The sequence below is a fragment of the Emydura macquarii genome, unplaced genomic scaffold (assembly GCF_026122565.2).
Source record: "Emydura macquarii macquarii isolate MOO-44397 ecotype Brisbane River unplaced genomic scaffold, CSIRO-AGI_Emac_v2 contig_1363, whole genome shotgun sequence".
Lineage (NCBI taxonomy): Eukaryota > Metazoa > Chordata > Testudines > Chelidae > Emydura > Emydura macquarii.
In genome coordinates, this window is record NW_027131500.1 from 21731134 (window position 1) to 21757364 (window position 26231).

The following is a 26231-nucleotide window of genomic DNA, read 5'->3' on the forward strand; positions in this document are numbered from 1 at the left end:
TAAAGAAGAGCGATAGTAGTGGCTGGGTATTGCATTTTTAGAGGGATATTGTCTGTCTGATGCTCCGTAATGTAAGGCATGAGGAGGTGCAAGTCCCCATTGTGCATTACTGGTTATGTATGTGTAGTTTAGCAGACAGTGTATATATTTATATAAATTATTGTTCTAATACATTGTACATGTTTGGTGGAAACCAACATGTACATATGAGAGAAATTCATGGCTCAAGCACAATGTCTTGGCTTGGGGCTCAGGTGGTTGTTAAGTCTGTTTTTAGTGTATAGTTAACATTAGCAGTCACCCTTATAATGATATGACATGCACTACCCCCAAGTATGGCGGCTGCCTACTCCTAGCAGTCGGAAGGTTGATTTAATCAGTAACACAGCCTAGCTTATGTGACATCCATTGGAGTGAAGGAGAAAGACAACTGTGATCCCTTTTTTCCTTCTCATTAAAATTATTTTTAAAGTATTTCACAAAAACCTCTTCTGTTCATGTCCACACCTGAATTTGGTTCAAGTTTCTAAGTAACTTTATTTAGAAACTGAATTCTTTAAAGTTATTAAGGGAATAATTTCAGTGAGTAGTTATAGTACTGTCAACAAAAGATGTGATTAAATAAATTGAATGTTCAAGACTTTCGGCTTACAGTTAACACCAGGTAATTAAAAGTAAGCGCTGCTGTGGGACTGCATTATATATCAGCTGTACTCTTTACCTCATTAGTTGGGTTTTTGCATGTCTATGGAGCTAACTTGCAATTAAAAATGCCTTAAATGTATGCTTACCAAGGTCTTTTAGGTATTTGGAATAAAGTACTACAATTTAATTGAAATTGGCGTATCATAAATAGATTTCTTCGTAATGTACAAGATAAATCTCCATGCCTAACTTCACATTTTACATCTCCTCTTCTTCTTCTGTCATGTTTATTGTTGAATATAATGCCTGAAATTTAGCTTATGTAAAGAATGGTGACTCTGTCTTCAGTTCTAAAAATCCCCTGATTTGTTTTAATAAGTGTTTCTTAAGTAAGATACATTTGAAGTTTAATGCAGACATTAATATATGTACTATGCATTAGTATATCTGGATGGTTTTAGTTATTTGAATAGTGTAGATTTCTCCAGTGAGAAGTCTTCTAGTATTCTAAAACAGAACTGAAGGAACCTAACACATCCAGACAATCTGCAAGGTGGATATTGTCAGATCTCAGTATTTTTAATTTAGGTTCGCTTTTTTGTACCTTTCTGTGTTCAGCTACATTAGATCATCAAAGCATGGTGTTGTCTTAAAGCAGTACTCACAATGAATAATACTCACAATGAATAATACCAAAGGCAAAAGCTGTTTTACTGGCAGTGGGATAGATCCCAAAGTAACCCACCATAGTAGTCATATATCCCTACAATGTTACGTAACCATGATTCTGGGAGATTGAAATGAATGTAAAACCTTGGAGGGGGGAAAAGGAGAACATGGATAAAATGTGTCTATGAACATCTTTAGATAGGCTGACAAAAGAGGTGACCAAAGACAATGTGGAAGGAAGTGTTGAACTTGCTAGCTAACGTGTTTTGCAGAAAACAGAATTCTGTAGGTATGGTATTTCTTTTCTTTCAAAAAAGGACCATTGTACGTGAACTCTATTTAAAAAAAAAAAAAAAAAAAGTACTATTTACTAACTTTTTATATTTCTCCATGCAGGAGTGTTGTTGTAGCTCCAAAGAAATCAACAATTTCCCCTTCTACAGCTACTATGAGTGTACCCACAAATGCTGTCAGCGTGGTTTCTTCCTTAGATTCAGCACAGACCCCAGACCTGGCAGGAGAATCTCCTGGTGAGTAACGGTAAATGAGAACTGCTTAACAAAGAAGAAACTGAAAAAATATAATAGAAGTGGAATAATCTTTAATGAGATTCCCTGTGAAGGGAAGACACTTTCAAAGTTTATAACTGCATACCAAAACATTGCAGACAAACGTTAATTTGTGCAACATTTGCTAATTATGTAACTAAAGATTTTGTGTTGATGGCCTTATGTTTTAATACTTACCGAGAGTAAGAAAGCAAAGAATCACTTTTAAAAAAATCTTGCAATGCTTAGAATATCAACAATTATTGATTTTTATTTTCTGTTGGAAAACATGTCTTAATCTATATTGGATAGATGCTTTTTTTTTTTATTTGTTTTTTCCCCTACCTGGATGTACTAGGTAATATAGAACTCTTTATACCAGATCAGACTATTTCCTCTGGATACTGCAAGCTGTTCTGCACATGTCTGCTGATGCCCACATGTGACAGCTTGCTGGGTTAGAGGCATGTGTTTGTTATCCTATCTCTAACAATGGCCAGTACCAGATACTTCAGAAACAGGTAAAATACCTCTTCATTGAATCTGGCCAATCATGCAGTGGTGTTACTTAGGTTTGTGAGAATGAGAATTCCTTTCTGACCCTCACCAGTGATCAGCATATACCTGAAAGCATAAGGTTTGACTATTTGTATGATTCTTAGTTTTAATGCATGCTGTAGCTGGAAATGCTTATAAAGCTAACCTTCTTTTAAAAAAAAAAAAAAAAAAAAAAGAATCCTGCCAAACTATTTTTATTGACCACCAGTGATGTTGGTTTGCATAAGCATAGTGAATATTATTTCTTTTGTTTTAAGTTTCCTGTCATTAATTTCATTGTGTTATTTTTGTCTCATTATAAGACAGAGCAAATATAAGCATCTTTTAACAAGACTTCCCATAATTCTAAAAAAGATTGTATTTTGGAAAAAAAAATGAGAACATTATTTTAATGAGCAGAAGTCATACAGTAGGAAGTAATAGTAATTAGCACAGGGATATGTTGCACTTCTTACACTAATATATAATGTTTCTTCTTGAGGGTAATTTTATTTTTAAAAGCCTTCTTTTAGTTAAGTGTGATCTTGTATATTGCAGTGTGGGGTATATATGCCAATAGTAAGTATGTCTGAATATGTTCCCTACAAAGGCAGCAAAGTTTTACCCTGGCAGATTTTTGACAACTGAATAATTGCTGTGAGTACTCTTCACTGAGGACAGATTTAGTATAGGCTGCTCATAAACACATAGTCAAGTAGTATTTCGAGTCCTCAGGCTTCCTTTCCTTTCTGTACAACAGATAAATACGTGTCTAAGCTCCAATATAATACTGAAGACCTGCTCATTTTGGTCAGCCATTTTGCAGTCCCAAGGCTGTGTGTGTTCTCACCTGTATGTGTGCCCAGCAAAACCACCAAATTGCATGCTAAAGCTTTAAATTGAATTGAAGCTCTGTGTCAAAGAAGCATCCATCCATGCCTGTTAACTGGGCATTTCTTTGTACTGTAGTAGCTAGTTGTTGCTAATGATGTATCAGAATCAAGAAGACCTAGAAACAAGTACAGTCCCTTCCGAGGTGCCTTAGTGGGCACATATATTGTCATCTTTGCCCTCTCCAGCTCTCTGCAAAAGTACCTGTGGGAGTCATGCAGATTTAGTTGCAGCCATGCTACATGAAAGGAAAAGCTTTTGTGATCCAGTGCTTTCTTCCTGCTTGATACAGAAGGGAAAATCGAGTTCATCATTCAAATTTGTGTGAGGTAGTAGTCTACTAGTTCAGGAGACGGGTCTAGACTAGGAAAATAGGTTGTGTTTTAAAAACATTTCACAGTTCAAGAGGGAGCCTAGGGTTGACCAGGAGCAACCAGCATGTTTCTGAAGGCCTTAAACCCTGTATATAATAAAAGCACATTAGTTAAAAACTGTCAGCTAACATGGTAAATCACTACCTATTTTCCTCACTTAGGTAGGGCCTAGATTATTGAGAAACTGCAGCAATGATTTAAATCCTTTTGACTAGGAGCACATCAATGGAATTTAACTTGCAGGCTCACTGAATGCGATATATGTTTTTTTGTAAGAATGATTTTGGAATATGTTGAATGTGGCTGTACTGTAAAACGTATAAGAAATCCAGACAATGAACAACAATGATGTAAGTTGTACCAGTGTAAACTTCCAGAACGTCTGGAAGTGTTGGCAAAAACTGAGACTTCTAATCTGAATCGATATGCATAAAAAGAAACAAAGTAGGATTTAAAAATACCAGACATGTTTGGACTGGCAATCTAATTAATTAAAAGGAAAAAACTTAAGGGATACATGAAATCATGCTTAAAACGGATTAAAACGTGACTATTTATTGGACATTATTTTTAATAAAAATAGATTAAATGGAAACACTAGTTCTCATGGATATAAAATATTAAAAGTCTAAGTAATTTGTGTTAGTGTTGATTATGTAAGTTGCCTACATTTCAATTTTAAATACTCTTGTATGAGGGCTTTAACCTTGTGGTATGAGAGAAAAAAAAGTGGCCACAAATGAGTAATAGTTATCTACTACTATAAAAAAAGGACTGAAATAATCAAATTGTTTTTCTTCTGAGGTCATATCACAAATTTTTATCTGTAAGTAATTTTTAGGCCCCATTTAGCTTAGAAGAGAGTCATTAGCTGAGAAAAAGGGTTAGCCTTGTATTCATTTCAGACATGCTTACCTGGTCATTAAGAAAAAAGCATACTAAATCCATTTTTAAAAAAAGCTTTCAGACGATGTCTGTTTAGCTAATACAGATTGCAGTGTTTCCACATTTTACTTTAAAGCTATATATAGTATTTTAATTTCTTCATGACACTTTATTTAAAAATAATCTCTAACAAATAGTTACTCTTACCTACTTGATGAGGCTTTTCTAAGAAAACAGATTGAACCACAGACACGTTCCACCTAAGATAGTCAGGACCTTAACATCTAGTGTTTAGTCACTTTGTTGCATAGTGGTCATTAATCACTGTTCCTCAGGCCTCCTACTCTCAATGTATTGGTCTGGTCCTACTGTCTGCTGTAGCTGCAGGCTGCCCTGGATACATCTGAGGCTGTCACCAGGTTGCTTTGATGTGGTATAGCTGCTGGAAAAAGCTGTTGGCCATTCTTCTAAGGGTATGTCTACACTGCAGACTGAAGTCGATTTACTTGAAATTGACTTTCACCCACTGAATTTTAGAAGTCGCAGGAGCGTGATCACACCACACTCCTTGCGCTGGGCTCTTGCGTCCCTACTCACCACGCTTGGGTTGACATTCAAAGCAGTGTACCGTGGGTAGCTACCCCACAGTGCAACTAGCTGCAGAAGCTATTCGGAAGCTTGTCGTCCTCCCACGATGCAACATGCTCCCTCCCCCTCCTTTCTTGTCCCAAAGAAACGGCAAATGCTTTTTCGTGCTGTTTTTCTATGCCGCGTGCACACCATTGCTGGAGAGACATAGTGCAGAGCTGAGCGAGCTCAATCATTGTGAGCATCACAAATATCTCACGGCTTATCCTGCAGTATTTTCAAAGGCGAGAGAGGAGCCACAGCATGGAAAATAACGATGTTACTGAGGCCGCCCTACTATAAGTCATAGAGCGGAACAATTCCCATTTGCTGCAGGCTGTCACGCATCATCTTCAGTCCATGGAGTGCCGGTTCTGGTCCCGGGAAACAAGCACAGATTGGTGGGATTGCATCATTATGAAGGTCTGGGATGATGAGCGGTGACTGCAGAACTTTCATATGTGAAAGGCCACTTTATTTGAACTTTGCGTGGAGTTGTCCCCAGCCCTGAAGCACGTGAATACTCACTTGAGACCAGCTCAGACAGTGGAGAAGTGAGTGGTCAATGCTCTGTGGAAGCTAGCAACCACAGAATGCTACTGGTCAGTTGGGAATCAATTTGGAATCGGTAAATACACCGTTGGAGCTGCTGTGATGCAAGTGTGCAGGGCCATCAATAGGCTTCTGCTAAGAAGGGTAGTGACTTTGGGAAACGTGCAGGACATAGTGGACGGGTTTGCCACAGTTGGGTTCCCAAACTATGGGGGGGCAATAGATGGCATGCATATCCCTATCCTAGCACCTGACCACCTTGCCACAGAGAACATAAACCGGAAGGGATATTTCTCGATGGTGTTGCAGGCCCTTGTGGATCACAGGGAATGTTTCACCAACATCAGTGTGGGGTGGTCTGGAAAGGTGCATGACGTGTGCATCTTTAGGAACTTGGGTCTGTTCAATAAGATGCAGGCAGGCACTTTCTTCCCTGACCAAAAAAAACCAAACATTGGGGATGTGGAAATGCCAATAGTGATCCTGGGGGATCCTGCCTATCACTTGCTTCCTTGGCTAATGAAGCCCTACACCAGGCACCTGGACAGCGAAAAGGAACATTTCAATAACAGGCTCAGCAAATGCAGAATGGTGCAGAATTTGGCCGCTTAAAAGCCAGATGGAGATGTCTGCCATCAGTGAAAAGAACATCCCATCACTTATATCTGGGTGCTGTGTGCTCCATAATTTGTGTGAAACGAAGGGAGAAAAGTTCCCCAAGGATTGGGCTGTGCAGGCTGATAGGCTGGCTGCAAATTTTGAGCAGCCAGATTCCAGCGCTACGCTCACAGCCAACTATGGAGCGCTTCGTCTTTGGGAAGCATTGAAAAACCGGTTTTGCAATGAACTGCAGTAATGTATGTCTGTGCTGTACCTTTATTTCCCATCCCCCACCTTTGCTTCAGCGGCCTTCTGCCCTTCTCTCCCCACCTAGGCTATGAATGAAGAAAGAGATGTTTTTAATGCTACAAAGTTTTATTTGTGACCCATTTTAATGGGGGGAAAGGAGGATAACTTAACATGGTAAAGTGTCACTGTGCAAGCAATTATGGTTGCGTGCAGTTCTTAAAGGGGTCGCTGTGTCCTTCTGCTCGCCTCTACCGGTGTGGAGTGCAGCATGTACTGCACTCTGCTCAGTCTCCTCCTAGACCGCTTGGGGGTGGGGGCTGATAACAAAGTGGTAGGCGGCGGAGCATTTTGGAGGGGCTGCAGAGGGAGTCTGTCCTGCTGCTGCTCTTCCTGGAGTTCTACCAGACATCTCAGTATGTCGGACTGATCCCTCATAATACATAACGTTTCCTGTTGCATATCATATTCCTGCTCCTGTGCAGATCTTCTGTGTTCCATGTCCATGTCTAGTTTTTCAGAGAAGGACATCTTCCAGACTCTGAGCTCTGTGTCAGCAGCCGTGGAGGCGTTCATTAGCTCGCTGAACAGGTCATCTTGCTTTTTTTTTCTGCTTCCTAATCTGGGAAAGTCTTTCAGCTGGAGTTCGGGAAGGGGGACCGAAGGTCGAGATGTCTACTATAAGATAAGCAAAGCACAAGTTGCCATTGGTGGCTGACCCAAAGTAGTAAAGGAAATATTACAATGTAAAAAGTACTCCCTTTCATGTTCACAAGGCTAAGCCAGACCTGCATTCCATTCTGTACATCTCGGAAGGTCGGACTAGAGTTACTGACATGGTATGCAAGGGGACCTTGCATCTGTTATAGAGAGGCTTCATTAGCACTAAAATCCACAGTCCACACTTGAGCAAGGAGAGGGGTCACCGGGCTCCCCTGTAACATGCCAAGGACCAGTTTGAGAGGAGGACACAGATTAGAAGACACTGTGGGTGAATTGTAATGACAGAAAACATAGGGCAACCAGTGTCCTGACCCATAATGCCCATTGCAACAGTACTAGAACTAGAATAGCCTTAGGGAGGTGCCCAGGGACCCCGTCCACGGCAGAGGAATAAAACGGAGTGACTTTAAACGGGTACTTTAAACTTGCGCCATCTTCCCTAGGTGACCATGTGTGATGATATGTGAGGGTAACGCAGGCGGAAAGGGAAGATTTGCTGCAAGCATCGGGATACAGGCCTGGCCCTTATGCTGCTATGCTGTGTTCCTCAATCATGCCTGCTCATTTAATAGCAGAGTTGCGGGGAAAAGTATCCTACCATGATGGAAGAAATAAGGCTGCCCTCCCCAGAAACCTTCTGCAAAGGTTAACAGATTACCTACATGAAAGTTTCCTTGAGATATCCACAGAGGATTCTTGGTATACCTCTGCACATAAATAGTCTGTTCCGGGAGAAACCCTCCACTGAAGTTTGCCACCAACCAGTACGATCCTCCCCTCAAAAACACAAACTCCTTTTAAGAAGCTGGACTGGGGACATAACAGCAAAAAAAAGATTTGCCACACACACTCACCAGGTGTGCCTTCCCCTGCATCTCGATCAGTCCCTCTGTCTTGTGTATGGCTGGACTGCTCTGGGGTAATGAACAGGTCCTGGTTCTCAGGGAGAATGGATACCCTGCTCTCCTCATCCTCCTCTTCCACAGAGTCCTCCTCATTTGTCCTGGACTGGGATTCTTCAGTGGTATTGATGCCGCGTGGTGACACAGAGGTGGGGTCACCACCGAGAATTGCATGCAGCTCCTCATAAAAGCGGCATGTTTTGGGCGAGGCGCCAAAATGGCTGTTAGCTTCCCTAGTTTTCTGATAAGCCTGCCTCAACTCTTTAATGCGGCACTCCTGCATGTCTCTGTTGTGCCCCTTCTTCAACATGCTACGAGATATCTTTTTGTAGATATCTAAATTTCTTTTGCTGGCTTGGAGCCAGCATAGACACTTCACCCCACAGACCAATAAGATCTAAGACCTCTGGTCGACTCCAAGCTGAAGCGCGTTTGGGCCGTGCTGTCTCCATGAGCAGTTCAGCTACAAAGCTCTCTCCACGCTGTCTAAACCGGAAATGGACATTCAAAATTTCCCAGGGCTTGAGGGGAGGAGCTATTTCTGTTTACATGGCCACATTACAGCGTGAATGTCCAGAGCCGTCACAATGGGGCATTATGGGATACCTCCCACAGGCCAATGGTGTCGATTTACGTTGCACTCTGCCTACACTGACACAAATTTGACCCATGGAATTCGAATTCAGCGCTACACCACTTGCAGAGGTGGTTTTATTAGGTTGACTTTTACTGTGCTTTAAATCGACGGAACTTACATGCCAGTGGGGACGCATACGTTAGGGGGTCGACGTAGGTGGCGTTACGTTGACCTCCATTGCCAGTGTTAGACCAGGCCTAAGTTATAGAAACCAAGGCTATGATCCTGAAAAAGATGTATGTAACTTCAGACGCTGTGATGACTCCCTTTTGATCTATTGTGTATTGATGTAAATTTCACTGACACTTTCTTTTGCACTAAACCTTGCATTTCCTGCCCTGTTTTCAGTGGATGCTCCTGGTCTTAGTGGTACTACACACACATTACTTTACATACTTGTTACCAATTTTTCACTATAGGTCATGCAGTGTTGAGACTTTTAGCTGCATTTTAGTGTTATCCATTTTCATATTCTTTTTTCAAGCATTATTTTTAAAAAAGTGAGGCCGCTGTATCTGTTAAAGGAACTGACTACACTGCCAAGCGTTACTTATCTGAAGTGACAGTCATATATTTGCCCTTGCTGTCACACATTCAGACTCCTAAAACGTGCTGCAAGCAGTGAACAAGGATCCCCCTCCAGCTTCTCCACACACCTGCTAGAGGCTTCTACTGGGTCTTGTCCCCTCAACTGGGGCTTTCTCACCCCACTTTTCCTCTCAGTTCAGAAACAGTAGGGAAGAATGGGTGGGTACTCAGCACTACAGCCTCCTGGCCCTGAGTAGTAGCATCTTCCACCCCAGGAAGCAACCACAGCATGAAGGCGACAGGACCAGAGAAAGGACTGAGGAGTGACGACTGGTGGAGAGATAGGGTTGGAAAGAAGGAAAGGGATGGTCTTGTGGCTAATGTAGAAACTGGGAGTCCGGACGTCAGGGTTCCATTCTCAGCTATGAAAAAATAATCACTTTGTGCCTCAATTTACCTATCTCTGAAATGGGAATAATGCTGACTTACTTCACCTGAAAGTGAAAACACCTTAAGATCTTAAGATGGAAGTATTGACTAAGTGCTTGTCTACACTTACAGCACTGCAGTGGTGCAACTGTGCCACTGAAGCACTTAATAAAGGCACTGTCTATGCCAACAGGAGCACTTCTCCCATTAGGGTAGGTATTCCACGTCTCTCAGAGGCGGTAGCTATGTTGATGACAGAAGTCCGTCGTCGACATAGTATTGTCTACTCTGGGGGTTAGATCAGTAAAACTATGTCGCTCAGGGATTTTGATTTTACACTGACATAAGTTTGTAGCATAGACCAGTACAGTAGGTTAAGTATTGGAAACAAATTGAACCAGAAACCCTTTTGCTCACTTCACATTCCCATCAGTGTTAAAAGTCACTCAAGGAGCTACTTGGAGTGTGTCAGCTAAGCTGAGGAGATATAATTGCAGCAATGGCTGGAGAGTAATAAGAGTTAATATTGTCAGTTTGTTTTACTTCATCTGTCGCTGATAGTTATTTTCATAGAAATATCCCCAATAGAAAGTGTTAAACATATTATATGGGTCAAAAACCATCCTTAAAGGGAGTTCACATCGGAGTGTACCATTTTCATGAAATTTGTTTTGGTTTAGGATACAGAAAAATATGTTTATGTAGCAGATCCTTTTAGCTTATAAAACCTTTCATTGTAGTTTCTTTGTATTCATAGGACATTTTTTTTTGACGTGGCTCATTAGTTTACTAGATAGTCCTTTAAAATGTTTGGTCTATTGGGCAAAATTAAGCTGTTCTATTAATTTAATTGGTCTCTCCCTCTTTCCAGCCCTGTCCCCATCTCACTAAATATTGTACAGCATTCATTGTGTTTGTATTGCTTTTTGTATGCATACACACAAGGATATAAGGAGTTTTGGTAGAGGAGTTTCTTCAATAACATTTTATTGCTAGAGACATTATTTGTTTAGACCCTTGGGGACCTTGAATAAACAATAAGCTTTCACTAGAAGGGTGCTAGACTGATGATCTATTTGCATTTTCTTTTATGTTCTTGCAAATGTCTGTAAAACTGTCAGTTTGAAGGAGCCAGTTTATCAGTGAAAGGATAAGGAAGAGATAAGGCAGTTTGGTTCCACATGTTTGAAGTAGCTACTACACTTACCCACATGTGTGCTGTAGATGAAGCAATGCTTCTGAAATGTTTCATTTTTGGCTAAATGCACAAAAAGCCATTTTAAAAAAATGGAAAGCCCAATTTGCTTATAAAATTAATAAATGTATCGAAAAAGAATGTACATGATACAATAATTTGGTGGAAAAACCACCATACACCTTCATTTACATCTCACGTAAGTGGCAATCTCTGCTCTGACAAATCTAAGCTAGTCCTTATAATGAAACATATCTGATTTTGGAGTGTGGTCTCTTAAAGATGGGGAACATGGAGACGCTTAGGCCATACATACCATTGCATTGGCTAAAATAGATTTTCAGTTTATACAGTGGGCTGCCTAACACTATTCTCTGGCATAAATTGCTTAGTGCAGTTTCCCCATTTTATGTCTGCATTTTAGCTTCAATACTGATCTGAGTAATTTAAGAATATGTGCAGTATATAGTACAGGTTTTACTGTTATATTTAGTCTGTCTCTATTGTGCACAATTAGTTTTAGTTGCTGCAGGAAAAACAGCAGTTGTGTCATCAGTAATGGACCTTCTGCATCCATCAACATTTCTACTAATGCCAGTGCGTGGCAGTGTAAAATAGTGAAAATTAATCAGAACCAAGAGTAGCCTCATGATATTTTATTACACCATCTCAGTAACCTGGAAGATGATTATTTGAGGTCTTCCATGTTTTCTTCAGAGATTTTTCTATTTTGGCTAAAAATACTATTGCAGTGTCTGTCTCCCATCTCTCTTATATTTTTAATGTGCATGTCACCTTAATATTAGACTATATAAGCTCTTAACTGGTGCTGCTGTGATACTTGATACTATCACATCATTGATAGTAAAGTTTTAATGTTACCATCTAAGTCATAATAGAATTTTGTATTTTTGGCAACCTTCTAACAGACAAAGCTAACGACCTCTTGATCATAGATTTTAAATATATTCTGATGGATTTATATAAAGGGAATACGAATATAAAATGTATTTTGTATTTTGAGAATACTTTCTGCATGAGTGAATCTTACATATTTAGTTCTTTTGTTCAGTCTCGGTGCACAGAGTGGCAAGATTTGGGCATGCTATAGGGAAGGTGTATTCAATCTTAAATACGTGAGTAGGAAAGGAGTACTTTCAAATTGATTGAGGGCTTGCTATATGAGTACATGGATGGATATTGCTGCGCTCTAAGGGGAAAATGCAAAGACAGACTGTTTTTCTTTGAAAAGGCAAAAAATTGAGGCATTTTATTATACAGAGTATAATGAAAACTGATTATACCTTCTTTTTTAATCCTGTCACATATTCCAAGAACAGGGGTCACTCAATGAAAGAAAAACCAGGAAATATATAGTCCTTTACAGAGCATTTGAGTCAATCTGTGGAATTCAGTGTCACAAGAAGTTCATCACTGTGTGTTGCTTCTCTAAACAGAAGGTTGTATCTGACAGTCTTCTCTTAATTCTTACCACATCATTTGCCTGATTTTTTGTACTTAATGTCACTTTTAATTTCTTTTTGAATATGTAAAAGTGATAGTGCTCAAAGAAACTGGATTTTAAAAAGAAAGTTGAATAATTGTATGGCTATGAACTAGTATTAAAAGTATTAATATTGATAATATGTTTCAGTAGAATCTACACAACATCCAAAAGCATACTTTTAAAAAAAATTCTATACCTTTAAAAAAAAGAACTTATAGTGGCTGGAAATGAGCAGTGGAGGGATCCAGCTGCCATATAAACCTTCTTCACTCACTTCTACACCACCCAGCTTATATTGCCTGCCCAACTTTCACTCTGGCCTTAAAAATTTCCAAAATTACGCACAATGGTGAAAATAACAAATTCTACAGTAAATTACAGATAAATTACGGATAAAGCTTAATGAATTTCAACCATAAAATTTTGCTCACAAAAAATAGAAACCCATGTTAAAAAATTGGGCCCTAAATTGGAACATTTTTTTAACCACTTGGTGGTGGTGGCCCTAGCCACATTTAAGAACAATTCCTTCAGACTTGTACTGTCAGTATCTGTGCTCACAGAGCCTGCTGTTTAGGATTTCCATTTTGCATCTGAGGTCAGCATCAACGTTGCTGTGTTGAGCTCGATGGTATTGAACTGTTTGGGTATGTCTGCATTGCAATTAAACACCTGCGGCTGGTCCATGTCAACTGATTTGGGCTCGCAGAGGTTTGGCTACAGGACTATTTAATTGTGGTGTAGAAGAGCAAGCCTAGGCTGGAGCCTAGGATCCCAGGTTATGACATTTCCTATGTTCTTTAACTGTAAGGAAGATGGCTTCAGTATTATACATTGAGCTGACAGAGAATTTTAAGGGGGAAAATTAGGGGGATTCTCTGTTAGAGATGCTCAGAGAGGTAGGGAGAGCTTTTTAGCAACCAAAATGAGGTACTTAAAACACTCCTATTTGACTTTATATGAAGATCTATGTGTAAGAAAATTAGATAAGATACCAGGACTTAAGTATTCTTGAGAGTGCATGCTTCATTAACATTTTACACTTTTCAAACACTTTCACAAGCATTCATAGATTATAAGAGAAATGGTCATCTAGTTTTACCTCCTGTGTAATGTGGTCATAGAATTCCCTGAATTAATTCACATTTGAATTTAGAATGATTAAAGAAGGATTATTGAAACACAGCTATGAAGTAGGAATGTATGTTGGTAATGGTATTTTATTTTTACAGACAAAAAATGAAGATGCAAAGAGGTTTTAGGTGCAGGCAAGCAGGGCAGTTGCCCTGTGCTTCAGGGGTGTGTGCACCCACATGCTGTGTCATTCCCCGCCGCCTCCATAAAATACCTAGAACTAGCCCTGGCCACAAGGTCCCATATATTTCCAAGTAATTGATATGTTAGGGTTTGAACTTGAGTGTTTGACTTCTTTTCCTGTGGCCTATCCCTCTTGTTCATGCTTCCCATCTGGTGAGTCTTCTCTAACTTTCTTTTTGTAGGCAGTGGATCATCTAATTCAAAATTGCCACCTGTGCCTACAGTTTCTTCTGTGCCTGAGGATTCGGCTTCAAATATGAGGTAACTACTTTAATTGAAAGTTTAGATAATGTTGCTGCTTCTCAATTTCTTGATGATGTAATTTATTGGCATATTCCTATAAACTATTCACTAAAGACTCTTCTTACCATGGTTAATAATTCAACCAGTGTCTGTTGAACTTGGGAATCTTTCCATTGTTTTCGATGAGTGTTAGATCAGGCCCTTAAATAGAATATGTTAAAATGTAATTTTGTGAAAGGGCATTGATTTTGGAGCTGATCCCTGTTAATAAATTGTGTTTCATGCAAACAATACGATGCCAATAATAATTCCTCTTCCTGTGGAAATTCGGCTTCTTTCCTTGTTCTCTCATTAACTTTACACATTTTCTAATTAGTATTACAGAGAGGCTTGAACATGCTTTGGAAAAGGCTGCCCCGCTTCTGAGAGAAATTTTTGTGGATTTTGCTCCCTTTCTTTCTCGCACTCTTTTGGGTAGCCATGGGCAGGAGCTGCTGATAGAAGGTACAAGTAAGTTTCCATGTTTAATTTTTTTTCTGAATGTGAAGGCCCTAAAGAAAACTCTCTATATAAACGAATTTAAACTATTAAAATAGCCTAGTTTTACAAACTAAACCTCTTCACAATTCAAAATTTAACTTGAGTTTGTAGATGCATGCAATTCTTTTCTGTTTATACATTGTCTTTTTAATTTGTAGTTCAGCTAGGTGGAAATAAATAAGCAATATTCAGAGTGCCATAGGGTGTGCCTGGCCTAAAGTGCCCCGCAGCTGAGTTAGTGAGATGTTGCATGTACTCCCTGCCTCAGTTTCCCTTCTCAGGAAGCCAGTATCTCCACTTCAGGCACTGTTGATGCTTGACTAAGTAATACCCTCTTTGAGACTGGTTTATTATAAAACCTCATAAAAAAGGGTCCATAACAAAAAAGTTCCAAATACACAAAAGGTGTCTCTGCCTTTGAGGGGTCCCCTGTTGTCTACTCTTGAAGCTCTATTCCCCATTTCCTCAGACTCTGAGAGTTCTCTCTGAATCTGTGTCTTGTCCTTTGGGTGGGAGCTGCAGCTCTCCTCCTGGAGCTGGATTGCAACTCAACCCACTCTAGGGCCATAGTCAGCTTCTTCCTCAGCTGGTCCCACTTAGTCCTCAAGCTCAGAGGGTTTGGCAGCCTTCTCTTTCCAGTGTCTACCATGCTGTGTGGGGGGAGGCACCATTTATGCTGGTTCCCTTCTCACAGCTTATCCCCAGTTGGTTCAGTCAGAGGGAAACCTTTCCCATGACCCTTAAAGAAGTAGTAACAGGATTCCTCCTGAATGCTTCTTACTCCCTGAACCGTTTCCTGTCTCTCAGTATCTCTCAGCTCCTGGTGTCGATAATCAGAGGTTTTGCCAGTGAAATGGCAGCACAGCTGTATTCTATCTTCATGGCTCCAAGGAATGGTTTGATCTTATTTGATTAACCAAGAATTCTACAAGTAATGGATCCAAGTGATAAAAGGACTTTTTTAATACACCACAGAATTAGCCTGTGGAACTCATTGCCATCAGTTATTATTAAGCCCAAGATCTTAGCAGGTTTCAAAACAGGGTTGGCCATTTTCCATAGATACCAAGATTATCCAGAATTATAGTAAATATTTTAAAGATGATCCTTTTGGAAAATTTTAGAAGGAATATAAGCCTGTTCCCATGGAAAGATTTCTCATATCCCATAATTGCCTATTGCAGTATTTCTTGCGTCTTCTGTTGAAGCAGTTTGTACTGGCCATTGCCAGAGACAGAATAGTGGAGTAGGTGAACCATTAGCCTGTTCTAAACTGACAGTTTTTGTGTGGTGGCAATTCCATAGTTTAAGCGCTGTATGTAAGGAAATGCTTTGGCAAAGAATAAGTAACTGCTAAAATTTGCTTGTTTCCTGGTGTAATGCCTTTTTGTTGAACAATAAACAGAATAAAATGTATACATTTGATGAAAACAGTGATTGTTAAGCATATAGAAACAGTCAGCTGATCAGGCTAAAGGAGTCAGTTCTGGGTTAAACAGCTGAGAGTACCAGGCTTCTTTAGCATATGCATTTATAGTAATTCTGCATTTGGGTATGTTTCAAGTGTTTGTTTATAACAGTTTAGAATATTTTGCTCCTTAAAGGAATAACAAAACTGTTCTATAACAGTGTTTGTTAAAAGGAAATTGAGTCTTGTTTTCAAAATTTTCTGCCTAACAATTTCTCTACATGCTAGGATAATATACAATCTTTTGTTGTGAAACAATTAAGGTTGCTACACACAACATACTAGAAATACAACTGGAAAGCCAGGACATGCAAAGTTGTTACCTGCAGTATGTCTCATCTACTTCTCCATCAACAGATATGCACCTTACAGTTATCACAACTACTGCATGCCACAACATTAACACCGGTCTCCTAGAAATCAAAGTTGTCCAGCACCTCTGTTTCCATCTAACCTTCCAAACACCCCAGTCTACCCTTAACCTTCCCTTCTACACCCTTCCTCCCCATCACTATCTCCTACCTTCCTTTTTTATCTTTTTTTCTGGTTCCATATTCCTCTTTATTCACATTGTCACTTCATGCTCCTCCTTAGTCTCTTGTCTTCCATATGTTCCCCCAGCAGTTGCCCTCTCTTTTATCATCTTGTGATGTCTGACCCCACAGGCTCTCTGTCACTCCCACTTATTCCTCCAATCCTCCATATTTCCTTGTGTACACACACTTAGTGTCATTCTCCTGCCCTCCATAATCCTCTGCAATTCACAAAAACAGTTTTCCGTCTCCAGCCCACCACATTTTCCTGCATCGCCTACTCACCTGCTTTTTCACAGTGCCCCTCTCTCTGCCTCCTGACAAGATAGGATTTGCTGTCTTCAAGGTTATCTTGACTTCCCAACTGCTGGGAATAATGGGAAGGGTAGCAATTGTGATGAATCTGCTGGAAATGAATTTGCTGCGGCTCTCTTCTTCCTGGAGAGAGCAGGTTCTGTGACTGTAGGAAGTTAGGTAAGAAGGAATGGGTCACAGAGGCTGCGTGTTTGGGAAATCTGGCAGAAACATGGTGGTTGCAGACAATGCGTTAGTACCCATCAGCTGTAGTGCCTGCAGTGCTTGTCTGAACAGAGGTACACAAAACATACTATTAAGGATTGTTTCAGGGAAAGGGACTTCACAGACGCCACAATGGGGAGAAGATTATACCATCTTTACTAAGGCAGCCTAAACTTTCTCTTGCAGAGATTTATAGGAAAATAGCAGCCAACTTGACTGAAAGCAGCCTGAGGCCTAGTTCTATTGGGAACACTAGATGACTGTAGTCATTTTGAAAAAGGGTGCTGCTTGAGTTTTTCTGAAGATTTTGTGCTTGGCTCCAGTGACAAACTTTCAGTTCTGAAGTATAACAGCAAAAAAAAGACTCCTAATCCTGAGTATCTTCTTAAAAACTACCCGTTGTACCAGATCTAGATTTACCCCTACCAGTTTTTGTGTTTGATGTATATATATTGACAAATTTGACTATCACAAATTAATTTAAAACATTTCTGATTAAGCCTTATTGCACAAAACAGAGCTACTACATAGTCTTTGTCCTTCAAACACTGAAATTTCATATTGAAAAACTACCTACGAGCAGAGAAATGTATGTCCCATTTTAAGCCCATTTCAGAATGCACCCAAAAGCATACTAGTAGAGAACATTTTCTACAATGGATGAAAGCAAGTTTAGAGAGATGTTTTGAGCCCAGTTGAATTTATACTTACATATTATATAAACATAACTTTGCCATCCTATTTCTGCTCTTAAATGTGTAACTATGGAAAATTGCTTGAACATTCACAATTAATGTATCTTCTCTGAAACTGTACAGGACCAGATTCTCCTTTTGGATATACAGTGTCTCTCACTTGAGCTGATCAAGCACTTCAGTAGGACTACACACTTGGCTCACAAACAAAATTTGTGTTGTAATAGAAGAATAACAAACAAAAATGAAAATTATTCTTAAAACTTTATTTAGACTGGCAATGTTGGTTTTGGGTTTTTTTTGCATCCACAAGTGGCTAAAAGATGCTCTCCTTTCAAAGTACTCTGAAGGATTTCAAGTCTGGGTTTTTCTTGTCATGTATTTCAGATATTTAATCAGCAGGGGACTAGAACAAAAAGCATTTATCGGATGTGCGTTGTTTAGACAAAAATAAATACAGAAAACCACAACTTTTAGGTTTTAAAAGCAGCTTTGATATTCTATAGATAAGCCAAAATGAAATGTGAATTGTAAATAATAATAATAATCAAATTAGTTTATAAACAATCAAAATATATGTTAGGTACTGCTTGCACTTCTGCTAAGGTTTAGAATGGGGTCAAGGGTCAAAGTACTAATAAGAGTGTTTGGGATGTCTGCTGCCATGAAACAAAATGGAAACTTGATTGATAGCTAGGGGATTGAAGGGAGAGAGCGCAATGGAGAAAGCAAAGGTCATAGAGCCATTTCCCTTCTCTGCATAGATTATGACCAATCCTCCCCAAAATAGCAAAGTGTAGATATTATGGATCAATATAGCATATATTATGCACACTTATTCTAGTATTTTGAAACAGAAATACTTAAATAAAGTTACATAATTCTGAGGTTTCATTATATAGCATAAATTAATTCTTCAAAACAGTAATTCAGTTATGATCTCCAATATAAGCGTTTGTATTATAAGCTACTATAGTTTGAAGGTAACAAAAATTGACCTGTAAGTGTAAAGAATTCAGCTTTAATTGATTATAAAGATGCTGTTACGACATTGTTACTTTTATATATTAAAACAAATGTATTAGATTTTAATAAGTTAATACCCAACACCATATAAACACAAACCTACGTATAATTAAACACATTTTTCTTTTGTAGGTCTGGTCTGCATGAAATCTAGTAGTTCAGTGGTGGAGTTGGTCATGTTACTTTGCTCTCAGGTGAGTTTTAATTGATAGAAGTAGTAATAGAAAAGTTGCAAGACTGAAATTTGTGCCTTTGATAAATAGCTGAAATTATAGTAAAAATGCCAGGTTTACAGTTAGAATATATTTTTAACAGTAGTGAAGGACTACATTCTAGATATTTTGATGGATTATGACGGACTAATTGTGAAATTTCAGATGAGTGAAGACATTGAGGATTTTGTGTCCCATTAAAAGTGTCTAGCTGCATTTACATAACCTCAGTCTTGAAGTCTAATTCCCTGCTGTTGTTTTTATAGAACAAAATAAAATCAATAAAATATTAAGCCTATGGAAACAGATTTATTTCTGCACCTTGTATAATGGCACTTCAAATCCCCTGGGATGAGAGGGCTTTTTTTCTTTTGTATAGAGGTTATTAAATGAGTGATAAACACTTTTGAAGTTCTTGTTAATTGTTTTTGACATCTACTTTGAGGAAAAAAATATATGAAAGTGGCCGTTATGGCCACTTTGAGATTTTCTACATTCCTAAAGGCAGAATCACTTTAAATGCTCTAAAAACCTTAGAATTTCCTATTTCTTTGGTTAGTCTTGATAAAAACCTGGATAATCTTCTTACAATTGTAGTCAAAGAATTGTATGCATTACATCAAATGGATGTACTTTTGGTGTCCTCTTGCTTTCTCTGTTGTAATTAAATGGAAGAATGTTTTTATTGAGCTTTTCTTTTTGGTGCTTTAAAAATGATACCTGGTAGTAAATTCCCCTACTTAAAACTTTAAAATAGCCTTTTTTAATGGGAAGGGTATTGGTCTAGAGGTCAAGGGTTCTGACCCATTTAAAAACCTTTGACCTTCATTTACAACCCTTATGGTTTACTTGCCTGACAAATAAGGATAATGCAAAATTAATGTTTCTTCACATCGATTTATTCGTTTTAGTGCCTATATTGCCAAATTTATTTAGACTGTGCTGATGGACATTTCATGAATACAAATGAAAGAATCATAGAAGGTGTGAAAAATCAATAGTCTCCATTGTCAATAAAGTGCAATAAGAACAATTACTTCTGGAGATTACACCTAATGGATTTTACAATGAACTAGTGAAGAGTAGTTATGTTTCTAGTGGGCTTGTTATTCACGGATGTACTCAGAATTTTGTTTACATAATTTTCCATCTTTTGCAGAAAATACAAAGGGTGTGTATTTGTTTTTTTGAAATTTTACTTAATATCGTTCATGGAATTTTGGGAGCTTGGAAATAATTGCTTATCACAAATGTTGCTTTTATTTTCTGAAAGAGTATCTGGCCATTCTACATTCTTAGAATACAAATTTATCATTATCAGTATCATAGCTGTTACTTGGAAACCTACATAAAACTGTTTTATTTTTCTTTTAGAAAGCTAGTGATTTGAGATGCTAAAAACATTTATTTTTAAGATCTGATCAGCCTGTTATGTTATAATTCATGGTTTCGGTAACTGACTGCTTACTTTTTTGGTAAGGTAATCTCCTTTTTTAAAAACAGATTTAAAATTGCAAATAACAATATTGTCCTCTGTATAGTGTGTCACATACTTGGTTGTTGGAAGCTGAAATATAAAGAATAAATGACACACTCTAATGCATCTATTTGTCATACATGTCACAGTGCTGTTTAATGTTAATCTAATCAAATGGAGGATATGGTGATTGCTTAGTAGTGTTATTAGCGAAGGATGAGCTTGTTTTGAGTAAAAGAGTTTAAATAAACCAATAAAGTCACACTGAACTCTTAAAAGTTACATGGCAGTTGTAATATTTGGCAGAATATGAAATATGATCTGAGAAATGAAGCCAAAATTAGCTCCAGATGTATACAGATTGTTCTGGGGTGATAATTACATTTTTCACTTTGAATTTTCCTAATTCAAAGAGGTCAGCGTAGCAATCACAAAAGTGATTTATTTTGTTAAAAAGTGAACTGTCTTTTGCTGCATGAAAGCATGAGAGATATGAAATTGAATTTCAACTTGACATTTTGCAGATACTGGGAGGAGATGGGGTTGAGTTTGATTGATATATATATATATATATGTTTATTTTTTATTTTTTTCCCTGGCCCAAAATAGGGTGGGAAGTGAAGTGGTATCCTCTTGCTGAAATTGTAATTAATTTTTAAGAGGAGATGGAGAGGATGGAGTGCCAAAGATCGAAAGATCAGGTCAAAAACTAGTTTTTAATCGCATAATAATGCGATAGTTACAAATTAAGCATCTACAATTTTGATTTAAAGCTTCAAAAATTTGTCAGACATTTTATGAAAGTAAACGGCTATTCTGATTGATATCTTCAGTGTTTTCTACCTAAGCTATTTCCCAGTATTTGCCCTTTTAAAGTATTACGCCAATACCAATTAGACATCGATGCCTTAAAACAAACGAACAATCAAAACTTCAGTATATGAGATGGGACATTTCTTCTTTTCCAAGAAGCACAAAATACAGAAATAAAATCATTTTGTCCCAAAATCACATGTTGCTGCTCAAGATTGGAGATTTTATTAATTTTTATCCAGGAAAATGCAGAAAATCAACCATTTCCTAGGTAAAGTAATTTTTAATTAGTAACTACAAATGTCTGTTGAAAGGAAATCTTTCCATGTAGTTATTTCTGCTATTTTATTCAAGCTTTTTCAAGTCAGGTATTTAGTCTCCTCCCTTGCTTCTATGTGTATGTTGAAAAAACACTTTGTTGTGCTCCTTATTTAAATTTACTGATCTCCCCTGGTTTGTGTGAAATATTAAATAATTGAATGTAGTACAGTATCCAAACTTCTTATTTAAAACCCAGATTGATGTACTAAAGTAAGGCTTATTATCCATACAATCATCAAAAAGAAGTTTGACTGACACACTAAATTTGAGACTTGGTGTGCGTGTACTTACATTTATATAAATGTATCAAAACATAAAGGAATCCTTCATTTAATATTACTGCAAAGTGTTTCTGCTTATTTGACATTAATATCATTTTTGAAAGAATCGACGTTGCATTCAAGGCCACTTTATAAAAGCGTTGCATTGCTCATCCTAATTCAGTCTGACATACATTCCAATAACACTACCTCCCTTCTAGGGTTTAAAGCTAAATTTATGGCTGAGCATTGTGAAGTGCATCATTTAAAAATGGTTTCAACCCAAAACATCTAATAAATAAATAATGTGTATGGCTACTCAGTAGTAGACTTTCCAGACTAGAAATCATTCCATCGGATACTCAACAGTCCACTATCGGAGAGGGCTGTCAGATAAATCTTATAGTAGCTGCATTCATGTCCTGTAAATCACATGTTATTGTCTGAGCCTTCTGCCAGGTCATCTATTCTTTTCCCATTTATCAGAAATGCATAGAGTACGCTGAAACTAGACGCACCAGTCTGGCCCGCCATCCTGTCTGAGTAATTAAACCAGCAAAAAGAGTGAAGTCCTCAGATAGTCTGATATTCCTTTTAAATGGATGATATCAGAATGTATTAGGTGCCCATGTATGCTATTTGGGGACAAAATTCCTTCATGTTAAAGGTCTGACATATAATCATCACTGGATAAACATTTTCCCTAAAATTGCTCTGAATGCATCATTAAAACCCTTTTGATTTATAATACATTTTTAATTTGGTGGTAGTGAGTGAGCTGAGATAGAGCACATAAATTAATGTACATTGTACATGGGGCAAACCAAAAATAAAATAGAAGCATCAGAAGCATCTAAAGCAGCAACTACAGTACAGAACTTGGGTCGGCTATGGCCTTACCCATCAGAGTTCCTAGTCTTTCCCAGGACCCACTTCTGACTCCTTACGGTGCTGTCCATACCTGAAGCCTTTCAAGTGACCAAAGACTTGCTCTTGCTCCCAGTGCTGCCCGCCCTTTGGGAGGAGAGACCTCTGCGCTGAGATCCTGTGCTGGAGCAGCCAGCCAAGAATATGTCTAGGGGCAAGCCCATGATGAGTACTCCACACAGATCTCTGACCCCTTGACACTGCTCTCTGGCCCCTCTTCGGTCACCGACGCCCCAGAAGTGGTCACCAGAACTCCATTACCGGTCCCCAGAGCACCACCACCAACAGCCAGACTCCTGGTACCACTCGCTGGACCCTCAGGATCGATCCCCAGAGCCCTGACACAGGTCACGAGGGTCCTGGCACAGATCCACGGAGCCATGGTGTCGGTCTCTGGAGCAACACTGCTGGTCTCTGGAATACCATTGTCGATCCCCAGATGCTTGGCACTGATCAACAGAGTTCCAGCACCACTCCTCGGTAGTGGGACACCACACCTACCGGTTCACTGAAGAGTGGGAGACGAGGTCGGTACTGCCATGGCCCCTGGAAGAGGATCCCTCGGATTCAGAGGGACAGGAGATTACTTTACCCAGAGGTCAAATTAACACAGCTGTGGCTCAGGCTTCCTCCTGGGCTCACTATCGGGCTCGTGGCCACTGGCACAATGGCCCGGACCATGGCAGTTCTGGAGCCCATGGGGATTTCCTTCTGCCCCAGAGTTGCAGGTGCAATAGTCCATCTTGGGAACATTTGAGAGATTCTCAGCGACAGTGTTGTGCCTGCCCCCAGACTTGGATGAGGAATCAGGCCACGCTGCGGGAGCTTCAGCAGTACCCCTGGAAGAGGCTACCTTGATTGCAGAAGAACAGTCACCCACTCCACCTTTACCTGCCTCATCATCATCATCACCTGATGATATCCTTCTGCCACGGTCCTGCAGGATGACTTTGGAGCTCACCAGGAGCTACTCAAGGGGGTAGCCGTGATTTTGGGTTTGGAGGCAGAGGAGCTGAAGGAGCCCACTGAGGTGCACTTTGACATTTTGGCAGCAGCAGACTCTTTTAGAGTGGCCCTTCCCATCCATGGGGGAGTTGTCAAACTTGTCAGGGCTTTATGACAAACCCCTTCCTCTATGCCCCCTACATCTAAATGGGCTGAGAAAAAACATTGTGCTTGCCAAGGGATTCGAATATTTGTACTCTCATACAAGCTCATCCCCCAAGAACAAAGATGCAAAGAAGCTGGACCTCTTTGGCAGAAAGATTATTCCAACCGATGGCCTCCAGCACCGCATATTGAACCAGCAAGCGCTGCTGAGGAGATATGACTATAATATAAGGCATTCCATGCCCAAATTCTGAGTCTAAGCAGGAGTTTGTGGCTATTTTGGAGGAGGATGAATCAGTGGCCCGAGCTTTTCTCCAGGCAGACTCTGATGTGACCAACTCAGTGGCCAGAACAACGGCGCCAACTGTCTTCATGTGGAAGGCCTTATGGCTACAGTCATCTGGCCTACCTGCGAAGGTCCAGCAGTCCATCCATGACCTCCCCTTCAATGGTGCGGCGCTGTTCTCTGACCGAACGCATGCCAGGCTGCATGGCCTAAAGGATTCTAGGGCCACACTCAGCTCCTTAGGTCTGTACATGTCATCTGCTTCCAGGAAGCATTTCAGGCCCCAGCAACAGCAGCAATTCACGGGCTAGGCTAGGACCAAGTGCTACAAGAAGAAGAACAAGGGCTATAAGCACTGTCAAGGTCAACCTCCTGCTGGCGCTTCCCAGTCGGGCTCACGCCACTACCCACTAGGCTGCCGGCGGGCCTTTTGACGGTGTGCCCGGGGGCCACCTAGAAAACTTAACTCAGGATCCAAACCTCCCCTTTTTCTCAAATCGCCTTTTCATCTTACCTTCCTGCATGGGTGGCTATAATGTAAGACAAGTGTGTGCTAAGCACCATTGTAGTGGGGAATAGCCTTCGGTTTATTTTGATCCCTACTTTCCCCTCCTCCCCCCCATCCCATGCGTCTTCAGGGACCCTTATTTCTACCAGAAGCCAGACTTCAAACCATGTCAGACCTGATCACCCAGGTCACAACTCACCCCCTTACCACAGTGAATGAGTGCCTCAGACTGCTGGGTCACACGGCAGTGTGTACCTACGTGGTTCATTATGCAAGATTGAGCCTCAGATCCTTTCAAATGTGGCTAGTGGCAGTTGGCTTCCTGACAAGACACAGCCTGGACATGATCCTTACGATCCTGCCTCAAGTACTTGTCTGACTGGCATGATGGACTAACGCTGCCTACATTGCAAAAGGGGTTCCCTTTGCGGCCCCCCGTCTTATGCTGTCCTTGATATTGGATGCCTCAGACCTAGGGTGGGGACTCCTGGCCTGCAGAGGAGCTGACATTACACATAAATGTCAAAGCGCTCAGGGCAATCCGCTTAGTGAAATGTTCTTTCCCCAGATGTTGGAAAGGTAGTATGGGTGTTGACAGACATCTTTGAGCCCATGGCATCTTGTTTGCTTCTTCACTTGTCCTGGAAAGTTGCCTTTCTTGTGGCAATTACATTGGCGTGGTGAGTCTCCGAAATCAAGGCTCTAACATTGAAACCTCCCTATATTGTGTTTTACAAAGATAAAGTTCAGCTGTGCCCTCACCTCGCATATCTACCAACGGTGGTATTGCAGTTTCATGTCAACCAGATATCTTCCTGCCAGTCTTTTTTCCAAAACCTCACAACTCTAGTGAAGAGAGACGCCTGCACACCTACAACATCAGGCGAGCACTGGCTTTCTAAATCAAAAGAACTAAGCCCTTCCAAAAATCCATGCAGCTCTTCATCATGGTCACCGAATGAAGGGTTTGCAAGTCTCATCACAGGATTTCCTCCTGGATCACCACCTGCATCCAAATTTGTTATGTACCTCCTGCCCCTTTGACAGCCCATTCAAGAAGAGCACAGGCTTCATCAGTGGCTTTCATCAGTGGCCCAGGTTCCAATATAGGACATTTATAGGGCTGCAACTTGGTCTTCTGTTCACACCTTCATGTCCCACTATTCCATCACACAACAGGCCTGGGACGATGCAGGCTTTGGCAGTGGTATTGCAACTGGCATGTCTGTGACCTCCTGGCCAACCTCCAGAGGTACTGCTTGTGAGTCACCTGACATGGAATGGACATGAGCAAGCACTCGAAGAAAAAATGGTTACTAACCTTCTGCAGCTGTTGTTCTTCAAGATGTGTTGGTCATGTCCATTCCATGACTCACCCTCCTTCCCCTCTGTAGAGGTTCCAGCAAGAAGGAACTGAGAGGGAGGGGGGCTGGCAGCAACTTTATACTGACATATATGCGTGCCACTGCAGAAGGTGCTAG

The 26231-nt window shown here is 40.0% G+C and overlaps 1 protein-coding gene across 8 annotated transcripts in view; it reads left to right on the top strand.

Moving 5' to 3' along the window:
• LRBA (LPS responsive beige-like anchor protein) overlaps positions 1-26231 on the top strand; it is a 576880-nt gene that overhangs the window by 153630 nt on the left and 397019 nt on the right. For 7 of the 8 annotated variants that reach the window (XM_067551903.1, XM_067551904.1, XM_067551906.1 and 4 more), the window contains 4 exons: positions 1711-1844; positions 13995-14073; positions 14432-14565; positions 18969-19030. In XM_067551903.1, the coding sequence (XP_067408004.1) occupies positions 1711-1844; positions 13995-14073; positions 14432-14565; positions 18969-19030 (409 nt within the window). The remainder of the gene's footprint in view (positions 1-1710; positions 1845-13994; positions 14074-14431; positions 14566-18968; positions 19031-26231) is intronic. The other variant, XM_067551905.1, reaches the window with a different exon arrangement.